General features: G+C 38.8%; 1 protein-coding gene across 1 annotated transcript; it reads right to left on the bottom strand.

Annotated features, from left to right (window-relative positions):
* Positions 1 to 5,793: 5,793 nt before the first annotated feature.
* Positions 5,794 to 8,650, bottom strand: LOC107394530 (prostate stem cell antigen). Its single transcript, XM_015973502.3, has 3 exons — positions 8,371 to 8,650; positions 7,695 to 7,814; positions 5,794 to 6,219 (listed from the first exon to the last, which is right to left on the bottom strand). Exons 1-3 carry the CDS (start codon positions 8,423 to 8,425, stop codon positions 6,008 to 6,010), a joined length of 387 nt encoding a protein of 128 aa, XP_015828988.1. The 5' UTR covers positions 8,426 to 8,650; the 3' UTR covers positions 5,794 to 6,007.
* Between the last annotated feature and the right edge of the window lie 4,475 nt (positions 8,651 to 13,125).

The following is a 13,125-nucleotide window of genomic DNA, read 5'->3' as shown; positions in this document are numbered from 1 at the left end:
ATGCTAATTTAATATTCTCACGTGCAATTGTCACGGGCTTTTCCATTCCGAGCATTTCCTCGTCTAGTTTCTATCGGCGACTAATGCAGGAAATAAGTAAAAAATAGTTTTTCAGTGAACTTGGTCTTTAAAATGTCTGCATGCTTCCTGTCTCCGTCATTAACAATAGAACCATTTAGGAATTATGATTTATCATGAAGTTTGAAGCTGTTAATTAGCCAGTGACCAAAACTGGACTAGTTTAATATTTTTTTGTTTTGTTTTCCTGGGTCACTGAATGCACCATAACTAAGCATCTGGTTAAAAGCTGTAAAGACAAGTAAAGAAGGCTTTTTAAATAAAATAAGCATGCTTGACAATTAGACAAAAACAATTGTTTCCGAATTTGACCTACCCCCTCTGGGAGCGGTGAGCTGCAGCAGTGGCTGCGCTCAGGAACTATTTGGTTGTTTAGCTACCACTTTAACAGGTTACACATTTAGTTTTTCAGGTGAAAAATATATGAAAAAGCTGTAATTTGTTCTGTTTTATATATTTTTAAACATTACTAGTAATTGGGTAAACTACCAGAAGCTGAAAGAGTGAGAATGCTGTAATACGGTGCTTTTAAGATGTTGTAAACATTTTCTACAGTAAAACATTATGAACACAAAAATAACCAGAAATGAGGAGAAATTTTTATTTTATTATAGTTAAATCAGCTGATTAGAGCTTTACAAAGATTTGGAGTTCATTGATTTGACTGGAATTAATTTAAAAAGATGTAATTACGGTGCCATTCATTACTTTTGGCTGGATTAATTATCTTTAAATGAGCTTCTTTTCATAATAGTAAACTAATTTTAAATTAATTTAAACTAATTCTCAATTATCTCATGAACTTGAAGCTGTTTGTAGGATATAATGAAGTTAATTGAGTGTACAGTCAGGTCCATAAATATTGGGACATCGACACAATGCTAACATTTTTGGCTCTATACACCACCACAATGGATATCAAATGAAACAAACAAGATGTGCTTTAACTGCAGACTGTCAGCTTTTATTTGAGGGAATTTACATCCAAATCAGGTGAACGGTGTAGGAATTACAACTGTTTGCATTTGTGCCCCCCACTTGTTAAGGGACCAAAGGTAATGGGACAGAATAAGAACCATAAATCAAACTTATACATTTCAATACTTGGTTGCAAATCCTTTGCAGTCAATTACAGCCTGAAGTCTGGAACATAGACATCACCAGACGTTGGGTTTCATCCCTGGTGATGCTCTGCCAGGCCTCTACTGCAAGTCTTCAGTTCCTGCTTGTTCCTGGGGCATCTTCCCTTCAATTTTGTCTTCAGCAAGTGAAATGCATGCTCAATCGGATTCAGGTCAGGTGATTGACTTGGCCATTGCAAAACAGTCCACTTCTTTCCCTTCAAAAACTCTTTGGTTGCTTTTGCAGTATGCTTTGGGTCATTGTCCATCTGCACTGTGAAGCGCCGTCCAATGAGTTCTGAGGCATTTGGCTGAATATGAACAGATAATTTCACCCGAAACACTTCAGAATTCATCGAGCTGCTTTTGTCAGCAGTCACATCATCAATACATACAAGAGAACCAGTTCCACTGACAGCCATACATGCCCACACCATGACACTTCCAGCGCCATGCTTCACTGATGAGGTGGTATGCTTAGGATCATGAGCAGTTCCTTTCCGTCTCCATACTCTTCTCTTCCCATCACTCTGGTACAAGTGGATCTTGGTCTCATCTGTCCGTAGGATGTTGTTCCAGAACGGTGAAGGCTTTTTTAGATGTTGTTTGGCAAACTCTAATCTGGCCTTCCAGTTTTTGGGGCTCACCAACGGTTTACATCTTGTGGTGAACTCTCTGTATTCACACTGGTGGAGTCTTCTCTTGATTGTTGACTTTGACACAGATACACCTACCTCCTGGAGAGTGTTCTTGATCTGGCCAACTGTTGTGAAGGGTGTTTTCTTCACCAGAAAGGATTCTTCGGTCATCCACCACAGTTGTTTTCTGTGGTCTTCCGGGTATTTTGGTGTTGCTGAGCTCACTGATGCATTCATTGTTTTTGAGAATGCTCCAAACTGTTGTTTTGGCCACGCCTAATGTTTTTGCCATCTCTCTGATAGGTTTCTTTTGTTTTTTTCAGCCTAATGATGGCTTGCTTCACTGATAGTGACAGCTCTTTGGATCTCATCTTGACAGTTGACAGCAACAGATTCCAAATGTAAATCACACACTTGAAATGAACTCTGGACCTTTTATCTGCTCATTGTAACTGGGATAATGAGGGAATAACACACACCTGGCCATGGAACAGCTGAGAAGCCAATTGTCCCATTACTTTTGGTCCCTTAACAAGTGAGAGGCACGTATGCAAACTGTTGTAATTCCTACACCGTTCACCTGATTTGGATGTAAATTCCCTCAAATAAAAGCTGACAGTCTGCAGTTAAAGCACATCTTGTTTGTTTCATTTGATATCCATTGTGGTGGTGGTGTATAGACAAAAATGTTAGCATTGTGTCGATGTCCCAATATTTATGGACCTGACTGTAAATGTGACAAAATTACACCCAAGTGCAATTTAAACATGCTAATGAATGTAAAATTAGTAAATATTAGAAATGAGTTAATTCACGTAATTGATTGGTGTTCATGAGAGTTTTAATCTGATTTAAGAGATTTGGATTTAATCTGTTTTTCTTTCATAATTTGGATTTAAAGGGATTGAGTCTGAATATATTTAGGAAGTAGGAACATTATTTTCTTACTGTAGGCTTAAGTCAAGAACCAATCTAACATGTTAAGTTCATTACAATGTTTTGGTTTTTCATTTCAAACGGTGTAATTTTAAAAATATATATTAATCTTGTCATGTTTTTCACTGTTGTTGTCTGTTTTAATGCTGATCATTTAGTTAGAAGTGCACTCCACGGGATCAAACTGATGTGGATCTAAATCGCTAGTGACGACAGTCTAACACACAGAAGAGCTGATTGTATTTTTTTTAATCATTTTTATTCTTCCAATAAAACATCTTCATTACAAACATGTTTGTGACGGGTGCTTTATTTTTTCAGGGTGGATCGGTGCTGGATATTTGATAGTTTCAAATAACATTTAAAAAAATGGTTTGATGAAATAAAATAATAAAAAAGCTTAATTCAGTTTTTAGCGTTTATGATTGTGTCTACTATAGTGTTTGCACAGCGGGGGGAAACAATAATAAAACATGTCATTTTTTTGTTTACATTAGATGCATTTTTTCATATTTCCTTTTTAGTAGGCTATATTTCTTATCAGAGCCATGTTACTTTGATATGTGGGTGGAGAAGGACTCTGAAGCAGGCTTGACCAGCCCTTTAGAGTAGAGCTGTAGCTGGATGACGTCTTTTCTTCTACTGCTCATTTGTACGTAGCTTCGCTACTGCGACATCCACCACCTGGTGGTGAGTAAATGTTACAGCAACCGATCACCCCCATACATTTATAAACCATAAAAACAAAACATTAGTAAAATAAGTGAATTTTGTAAAAGTTGGCTGTTGCGTCCATAGGCGTCATTTTAACCGGGGACGCCGGGGACATGTCCCCGGCAAAATTCGTGATTGGCAGCTGTGTCCCCCCCACTTTCAAAAAAGCCTGCTGATGAGGATTTTTGTTTTACCAGCTCAGATCTTATACCAGGGGTCGGCAACCTGTTCCCATCAAAGAGCCATTATTACCCGTTTCCCACGGTAAAGAAAACACCGCAGCAGCCGCAGCGTTGCGGGCGGGGCCTACCCTCAGACAGCAGAGAGCTGCTCACAACCAGGTGACAGCAGCAGGTACCGGTCGCTCGCATGGACATCGCACCCGTGGGGGATTCAACACCCACACTTTTCCAGCTGTTTTGCTCACCTCCACACCAGTCTGGTTTCTTTACGTCGCACTCACTCTGTTTGCCTCATCTCCTTCTTCACCTCCCAGCGATGTCGGTTTCCAGGAGAGCAGGAGAGGGAGGGACGGAAGAGCTCGACTGAATTCATAATTTTACATCTTGACATTAGCTGTACAAAGTCTGAGTTTGATAAAGTGAAGAACAACAATTTGCCGAGGTTTATAACTGGCGCGGCGCCAGGTTTTCATTTTTGGATGGGCCACGGTAATTCTGGACGAACCTTAATAAGCAGTGACTTAGTGAAGCAGGCAGGTCGCGCTAGAAAATTTAGTTTAAAAAGACGTCATAAATGTTTTCCCCCATCATTTTTATTTCTAAAATATGAAGTAAAAACTCACAATTTAATTTTCATTCATTTGTCATTAATATTTAGTCTACACCCGTGCGTTAAGTGGACCATCTTCCAGTAAACGCAAAGCATCCAGTCCACCTCTCCAAATGCGTAAAATGTGCATCAGCCGCTAGTTAGGCGTGCCGCGCGCACCATCAGCTGATCAGCCCAGACAAAAGCAGAGCAAATAGAGAAAGAATAGAGGATGATTGTGTCTGGATGTGGATGGAGATTACATTTTACAGCAGCCTGATCATCATTTAAATACGTAAACCATCACCTGTCTTCTAGTCCACGCTATCAGCATTATTTTAATTGTGTGTGTGTGTGTGTGTGTGTTTTCCACTTCAAACACTGGTCTAACCAACCAGACCAGCGTGTCCAGTAACACATTAATGTTACAATTAAACTTGATTAACCCCAGAGCCGTGCGCACTGCACTGTACTGACTGTAAATGAGGGGGAAACTATTTAATCGGATCCTTTACTTTTCAACATGGTTTAATGTAAAGTTTCATTCAGTACAAACTTTAGTTACACCAATCTAACGAGACAGAGCCTAGATTTGTATTCTGAACAGTTTAAACATGTTTGAAACGGAGACATGCGTGACGCGTCTAAAATTCGCACCTGCTCCGCTATTACGGAAATTAAACTAACAAGATGCATAACATGAAATTATTTTAGGCACAGACAACATCCCCCACACTTTTGAAAAGCTTGCAACGCGCCTGATCGCTCATGTACGTCTTAATTATCTTTCATTAGACGATAATCAATAAAACGATTTATATAAAGTGGATCCAGAAGTTGTAGCCCGTCTCTGCCTTCAATTTTTGGTATTTTTCACCCTGTTGATGGTTTTACTGAGCAGGTGCCACTTTTGTCCTACGTTTCTTTTTAAAACATGTTTAGACTGTTCAGAATACAAATCCAGGTTCTGTCACGTTTGATTGTTGTAATTAAACTTTGTAGGTGGGGAAGGTCAGAAAGCAGCTCAGAAGCGCCGACATGATTATGCACAAGCGTGACGCGTCAACCCGGTCTCACAGTAAGACCGGGTTGGAACTGTTCAGGTTTACGCAGACAATCTTTACATTTAGAATTAGCTTACAGATGTAAAATTAATGCAGTAAAATATAAAGCTTTTTTTTAAAATATCCATTCATTATTTCACAAGCACAGAGAGCCGCATCAGATGGATGGAAGAGCCGCATGCGGTTCCAGAACCGCCGACCCCTGTGCTAGCCTACTTTATTGTCCCCAGCAATTTTTAAACCCCACTCAAGTGTATGGTTATTGTCCCCAGCAATTCTGAAAACAAACTGACGCCCTTGGTTGCGTCTGCTTGGGTGGAAAACTGAAGGACAATAATTTAAAAATGGTTAAAACAAACTTGTTTAGCTGATGTGAAAGCTAGCATTAGCATTGTAGCATGGTTTGCTGCTAATAGGAATTGAGATCCTAGCAAGCCCTAGCTAGCTGCGAATGTAACGCTCAGATTCAAGTGAGAGCTTAAGAAATTTGTGTTTATTTTTGCTTTTTATCAGTCATTTATGCAAACAATTATAGGAAAAAAGTTCTGAAGCAATTCATTGATAAAAGAAATTATCAAGTATTGTGTCAAAATTTGTTGTCTTACAAGCTGTGTCACTGATTTAAATTACTGTATCCTTAGAATAAATTGCCCTGACATCTAGACGTATGCTTCGCCCCCGATTCTCAAGCTAGCAGGAGGGTAATTGCCAGCAGCATCCAGAGAACCATTCCTCTCCAGCACAGAGCACCAAAAGACCCGGCTCTGTTACACAGATCTGTGTCGCAGCAGTCGTTGGTGTAGTTAAAGTAGACACCTGAGGTGTATTTCTGTCCACTGAGGCCACACTGAGAAGAGACGGCACAGCTTTTCTCATATATCGTCATTTGGACAACACCTGAGAAGACAGATTACAGAGTGTAGATGAGTAACTACTGGAAATCTTACAAAATCAGGGGGGGGGGGGGGGTACTTTAAGATAAAGTAAACATTTTAAACCAAAATTAGCCAAAGTGATTATGATTTAAAAACAGCAATTTTTTAGTTGCAGATTGGAGTTCTTATGGAAAGGCATATTTTCGTTCGTTACTTTTGGCCCTACTGTAACTAGCCTTTATGGGCCATTCCCATCAGTACTGGGTTGGCCCGGGCCGGGTAGTGTAGGTTGTTTACATATCTGGGTGGCCTGGTATTTTTCCGGGCCAACCAAGGCTCATTCTCAGCCCTCTTCTCGAGGGGGTCTGCTTCAGGCCGACCAGGGCCAACACACCCACTGCTGACAGCAAATTCACACCTTCCATTAGAGCAAGCCTCTGATTGGTGGGTAGAATCAGCCCACATGGGCTCAAGGCAAGGATGTGTGGAATCAACCGGGCCAGGCTGGGGCCGACTGGGGCTACCCGGCCCGGGCCGACCCGGTACAGATGGGAATGGCCCATTAGTTTATCAATCCAGTTAGATGAGCTACTGCAGGGGTGTCAAACTCATTTTAGCTCAGGGGCCACATTGATGGAAATCTAGTCCCAAGTGGGCTGGACCGGTAAATTAAAAAAATCTTCAGATTGTTTTCTTTGTTTTAATACAATCAATATAAAACCAGGCTGGAGCCTGAGGACAGTGTAGTACAAGTACAACACCTGAATTGTACTTGAATATTTGAAAAAATTTTAAAAAATCAACAAATAAAAAAAAACGTTCCTTAGTGATTCAAAGAGCTTACAGATCACATGGCAAGATCAGTTTCATGCAGCACTTAAAGTATATTTGACTCATTTTACTTTACATCTTTTAGCTTTCACCAGCACATCAATATCAGAAGTCACATCCTGAGTGGCGGCCAACTTCAGGATGTGATTCAAGTTCTTGTGTGAGCCTTGAGCACAGCTTTGTTTTATTTATACTCATTACAGAGGAAACTAAGTTTATTTTCACTCTACAAGGTAAAGTATGAAAATAAAGTTTACACAACCATCTCGTGGGCCGGATTTAACCCGCTTGCAGGCCGGATCCGGCCCGCGGGCCGCATATTTGACACCCCTGAGCTACTGTATCTACACGAGGTAAAATATTGTTTCTATTAAAACCGACTTTGACCTGAATTGACTATCCCTTCAGACTGAATTCTTAGCAAAACAAACAGACTGAACAAGTCGCCACACCCACAGTTTGCCGAGGCTTATTTTTGGATCATTTCATCTCCCTTAGTTAGCCGGCAGACAGACGTTTAACTTGATTATGAATCTTCATCTCTTCAACTGAGAAAACCAGACAGTATTTTGTTTAGTTGATTTTGCAGTGCAATTTTACATTTTCAAATGATAATTTTCCTGTCTGAGACGCAGAAACAGAAGAGTACATAAATCTGGGCCTCACCTCGTCTTCCTGTCGCCTGACTGGAGAGGCAGCGCTGCCCAGCGGGACACTCTAGAGGAAACTTCAGGCAGTCCATTGGGGAGATGGCCGGAAACACACAGGTGTAACAGCTCAAGCAGGCTGCAATAAGCAATAAAGATTACCTGACTTTAAATTAAAACGCATGGCCATTGGATTGTTGATAAATACATCTATTGTTAAGATTTACTGCAGGTACGTTTTTAACAATCTGAAGTTTTGTTTTCTAGATTGTTTTTTCTTTAAATTTGCTAAAACATGTCATTTTCAAATCATGTTAAAAATAAAATTAGTTTTGCCCCCTGGTGGACATAAAGAGAAGTTACACAAATGAGTTTAGCAAAAAAAAAAAAAAAAGGACCAGAGTTATGGTTTGGAAGCAAATTATGTGTCACAAGTTTAAACAGTGCAAAATATGTAAAAATCTATGACATTATGCTTTTTCCACTTTTAAGTAAAAAATTAAAGCATTTAAAGCTGTATTTGCACTATGTATGCATGTACATTTGAGAAAAACACTTCTACTTTAGTAAATTACTCAGCTATTTATGGGAAACCTGTATAGTGTGTGATTTTATTGCTCTTATGTGAAGTTTTAATATATGCATTTAATAATATATACAATCGCTGAATAATTCATAAAAAGATAACGTCATACCTGCCAACTGAAGACAGCTCAGGAGTCCGATCAGATGCTGCAAACGAATCATCATTCTCCCTGTCCTTTAAGAATCCCACAAGCAGCACCCAAAAAACCTGTCCCTGAGATCCCAGTACTCTAAATGTTTGATCTGCTGCGTCCCCCAACTCACTCCCTAATTAAATGTCTCCTCTTCTTGTAAAATTGTCAATAATCTGATGAAATTTGCCTCCTTATTTGTTTTTTATTCCACCAGCAGCTGAGTATTTCCTCTCCCTTAAGCTCGGTGTGCTGCTGTGATTCTCAGACCTGCAACGTCTCCGTTCTGGGAGCTAAAATTGAATTTAGAGAGGTAATTGTGAACGGCTGACATGCCTTAAAACCTAGATTTTTATCTTGTCATGCTTATATGAAGCTGAACGGGTCTTAACTTAATCAGCATGAGATTTAATGATTGAATGAACTGATAAGCAGCTGACAAAGAATGAGAGAAAGATGAATCTGGCAGCACGAAAACTGAAATTAGAATGAAGAAGTCGAGAAAACGCGTGAGAAAAGTCAGAGGTATTTTTAGAGCAACAAAATTAGCAGAAATATAAAGGATCAGTCTGAGAATCTGAAGATTTCTGGACATTCAGAGGCTAATTTTAGAGAATTTGCATTTAAAGTCAGGAACAAAAATCTCAGATTTCAGTTCTTCATGTGTCACCACAGTTTTTCCAAATAAAACTGTAACACTTCCTTTTACAGTCCCCTAATTACTAAGTACTTACATGGTAATTACATAGTAAATTAAAGTGTATTATTGTTTCTGAGTTCTTAAACAGACGACTCTCCCTTGCCCTGCCTCCAACATGACTTCATCTAAATAGGATAGATTATCCAGAGTTATCTCTGTAGTTATACTGCTATAGGCTTAGACTGCTGGAGGATACACTGACCACTTCTCACACTCTACTGCTTTCTTCTACAGTCTGCTGTTTAACTGTATTACTTTCTGCAATTTCAGCTGTTAACTTTATTTTCTCTCTAAGTGTTTTTCTCCCCAGAAGAAGCTACAACGATGTTCTGCTGAGCTGTGGTGGCCTCATGGAGGGGGCCATCGTCTAGCACACTGCTGCTAACCACTTAAACATTCTCCCTCTCCTGATAATAACTTTTTACTTGCCTTGACGTTGGACGTGTTACTGCTAGTTTACCCATTTAATTAGAGATCCACTAGGATAAATACAATAAAGTTTATCTCACCAAATAGAATATTTACTAAGACATCACAATAGAACTATAGACACATTATTGTGCGTGCGTGCGTGCGTGCGTGCGTGCGTGCGTGCGTGCGTGTGTGTGTGTGTGTGTGTGTGTGTGTGTGTGTGTGTGTGTGTGTGTGTGTGTGTGTGTGTGTGTGTGTGTGTGTGTGTGTGTGTGTGTGTGTGTGTGTCTGCTCTGTCTTCTCGATCCCCAGTGAGTCGTGGTGGATGGCTGCTTATACTGAGCCGGGATTCTCTGGAGGTTTCTTCCTGTTAAAAGGGAGTTTTCCTCTCCACTGTCGCTGCATGCTTGCTTGGTATGAGGATTGCTGTATAGTCACTGACACTAGTCAGTGACTTGATGCAATTTGCTGGGTTCCTTATATAGGAAACATTATTTCTGATTGGCTTAATGAACTGTGAATTGGAATGTTTATTATGTGAAGTGCCTTGAGACGACTCTTGTCATGATTTGGCGCTATATAAATAAACTTGAATTGAATTGAATTATTACCATGAAACTCAGGTTCAGTTCTAGTTTTTATTTTTATTAATCACTCCCAATAAATACTGCTTTAAACAATAATTACACTTTATTACAATTATATGCTTTAATTACACAGTAATACACTTTAACTTACTGTGTAATTACCATGTAAGTACTTAGTAATTAGGGGAGCCGCGTTACCAATAAAACTGGTAATGCTGGACTCATTCTATTCATAAAGTGAATTATGCAACAAAAGTATCAGTTTGTGTAAAACACACACATGTAAACCACTGCACTTTTGTGCATGAGTGATACTTGTTCAATACTTTGTTTTAGGAATAATTAATGCAGAATAATTTTGTATTTTTGTCATTTCAAATGTAAACATGTATTTATCATGTTTTCTACACTTTTTAGGTATTTCTGAATTAAATTTGTTCTGACTTAAAAGCTTAAATTTGAAGGTGAATTTTTTAAAATTAGTACTCAAATAATGACCCAAATGATATGGAAAGCAATCAGAATTTTTTTTATGCAAACGTAAATGTCAGATCATTTAATTTAAACCTAAATGAGCACCTCGTGTGTCTTTTTTAAAATTCCCTAAATTCCTTACATTTGCTCTTTTCACAGTTTCAGTTTGAGTTACTGCCATTTATTTGCATCACAATCAATACAAAACGAGACGTTTCTCAACTGAAGTGAAAAGTCTGACGCTAAATTCAGCAGAAAGAGCCAGTAGATACTCAGAGGGAGGAGAAGTCAGCGTGTTTAGGACAGCGGGTCAGTGAGGCGCTTTAACTGAATTATCCTGCAGGCTTTAATGGGAGACGTGAGGGCAGCAGGCAGGCCGGTCTGCTGACAGCGGTCTTGTGATGGACAGAGCTAAGCAGGCTCAGACTCAGCAAGCTGTTTACTATCCGATGACTTAAACAGTCCCTGAAAATGTTAAATGTTTTTTAAACATTAACGGGATGAATTTTAAGCTATTTTTCAAACATTGTGTCTAAGCGATTGATTGGTTTGGATGTTTCAGATTTCTCCCTTTAAATGTTAGATTAGTGAGTTAGTAGATTGTTGTTTTCCTGACAGATGCTGAGTTTTGTGTGCAGGCTACAGGATCAGTGGACAGATGGTATTCTTTAATCCTGTCTCTGCCTCCCATACTCCGACCGTCGTCACATCCACCTCAGATTTCTGTCTGAGTCTCTCCCCCTCCTCATTTCCACCCCTCACCACCTCTTCCTGCATGTTGCAGTAGCTCAATCTGGTCACTAGAAGGACATATGGTGCAGCTTTCTTATTCTGTAAACAAAAACATCATCCAGATCTATAAAACATCAGTGAAGAAAACATTAAACACAATAATTGTGGACAGATTTCATGCCATCTCTGCAGACGAGGTAACCTGATTACCCTCCGTCCCTGCATCATTTGACCCACTTTTCAGGAAAAGCCAGATTATTTTTTTGCCATGTCACAAACAATAACAGAGATGCTTTTATAAACCAGCACTTAATCCACATTGATTGCTCTTGGATGAACCTTAGACATCTGACATCCTTTATGATGACAGAGGAGAGCTCCCAAGCCTCTGAAAACACAAATCTGTCTTTAATTCTGTTTAATAAAAAAAGGCTGCAAGTTTGGTTAAAGTGATGATTTGCTGAGAGAAACCTAAACCTAAGGAAAAAAGACTAAATCACCTAATGTTTGAGTAATTCCATGCCTCTTTTTGTTTTATTTGTTATTTGTTGTCCCTTTATGTAAACTTATGATGTTAGAAGAATAAATTCACTTTTAATTTAGGTTTTTCAGAAGAATGTTGCTTAACGTCTTGAATTTGTCATTTTGGTTGATTTTTACCAGACCTATGTGAGTATCTGAGTATTGCATTTTGAATCCTATTTTATTCTTTTTCATTTATAGCTTATAAATTAAGACTTTTTGTATATTTTGGGATTTATTTTCTAGTTAGAATAAGGTGTGTTGAATCTCTGAACATTTAACACCTTTTCTTGTTTTTCTGGTACATTAACTTCCACTTATCAGTTTGCTAATGTTAATTAAAATATAACTATTATCCCAGAATTTTTTCTGGTTTAAAGTAACTTGATTTCTAATTATTATCAGGGCCGGCCCAAGCCTCTGTGGGGCCACAAGCAGGATTTCCGTTTGGGCCCTCCAAACCAACAAGTCAGCACCTGAGGATTCATCCTTCCTAGGCAATACTATGTGTGTAACACATCCACTATCATTAGCATCATTTGTAAGCAGCTTACATACTTTCTGTGTTTTTATGGCTATTAATTAGAACTTTACAGAAGTGAGAAACCAACAAAAATGCTCAAGTTATTTTGTATTTCCAAATGCAGTGTTGTCTGAGTGTGGTACAAATATTTGAAAGTACTACCAAACACTGAAATTATAGTAAAAAAGTAAAGTTTACTGTTGTTTACTCTTAAAATTTGGACTAAATGTGTAAAATGTGTAATTACCACACTGAAACCAAATGGCAATATAGAAAGTATTATTTACATATTTTCCTTGTGTAATATCATTTAGTTTTTATTGTTTAAAGATAATAAAATATTTTTTCTCATGTCATCTTTGCTGCTCTTTGGGGGGGGGGGGGGGGGGACCCAAGGTAGTGTGGGCCCCATGCAATCGCTTAATTTGTGTATGCCTGGGGCCGCCAAATTTTTATAATTATTAGTGAAATGTTCAAAAACCAAAACAAATAAATTAATAGATAAGATAAAGCAGCTAACAATGTTTTCATTGAAAACAACAGCAATGGCGACAACTAATCAATACTGATTAAAAGCGGGCAGGACGTGTGGGGGATGGGGTTGTAGAGAGGAGCCGGTGAAGTTTGACTAAATACACGAAACAAACCGGATGCGCAAATATGAAACTTCAAAAGGTGAAAACACAACGCTTGTCAGACTCTCCTAATAAGTGTTAAAGACTCACATTTAGGTGCCAATAATATATTATTATAAGAACCCACGTTGTTTTTAAAAGTTGAATTTA

Source organism: Nothobranchius furzeri, chromosome 19 (genome assembly GCF_043380555.1).
Source record: "Nothobranchius furzeri strain GRZ-AD chromosome 19, NfurGRZ-RIMD1, whole genome shotgun sequence".
NCBI classification, from domain to species: Eukaryota; Metazoa; Chordata; class Actinopteri; order Cyprinodontiformes; family Nothobranchiidae; genus Nothobranchius; species Nothobranchius furzeri.
This window is presented reverse-complemented; position numbering and strand designations above follow the sequence as displayed.

What these genes read in the sequence shown, in the direction of transcription:
- LOC107394530 (XM_015973502.3), bottom strand. Translation starts at nt 8,425, where the DNA reads ATGATGATTCGTTTGCAGCATCTGATCGGACTCCTGAGCTGTCTTCAG. An exon ending in GAGCTGTCTTCAGTTGGCAG is followed by an intron (nt 7,815 to 8,370) that starts GTATGACGTTAT and finishes TGCTTATTGCAG; the next exon opens with CCTGCTTGAGCTGTTACACC. An exon ending in TCAGGCGACAGGAAGACGAG is followed by an intron (nt 6,220 to 7,694) that starts GTGAGGCCCAGA and finishes CTGTCTTCTCAG; the next exon opens with GTGTTGTCCAAATGACGATA.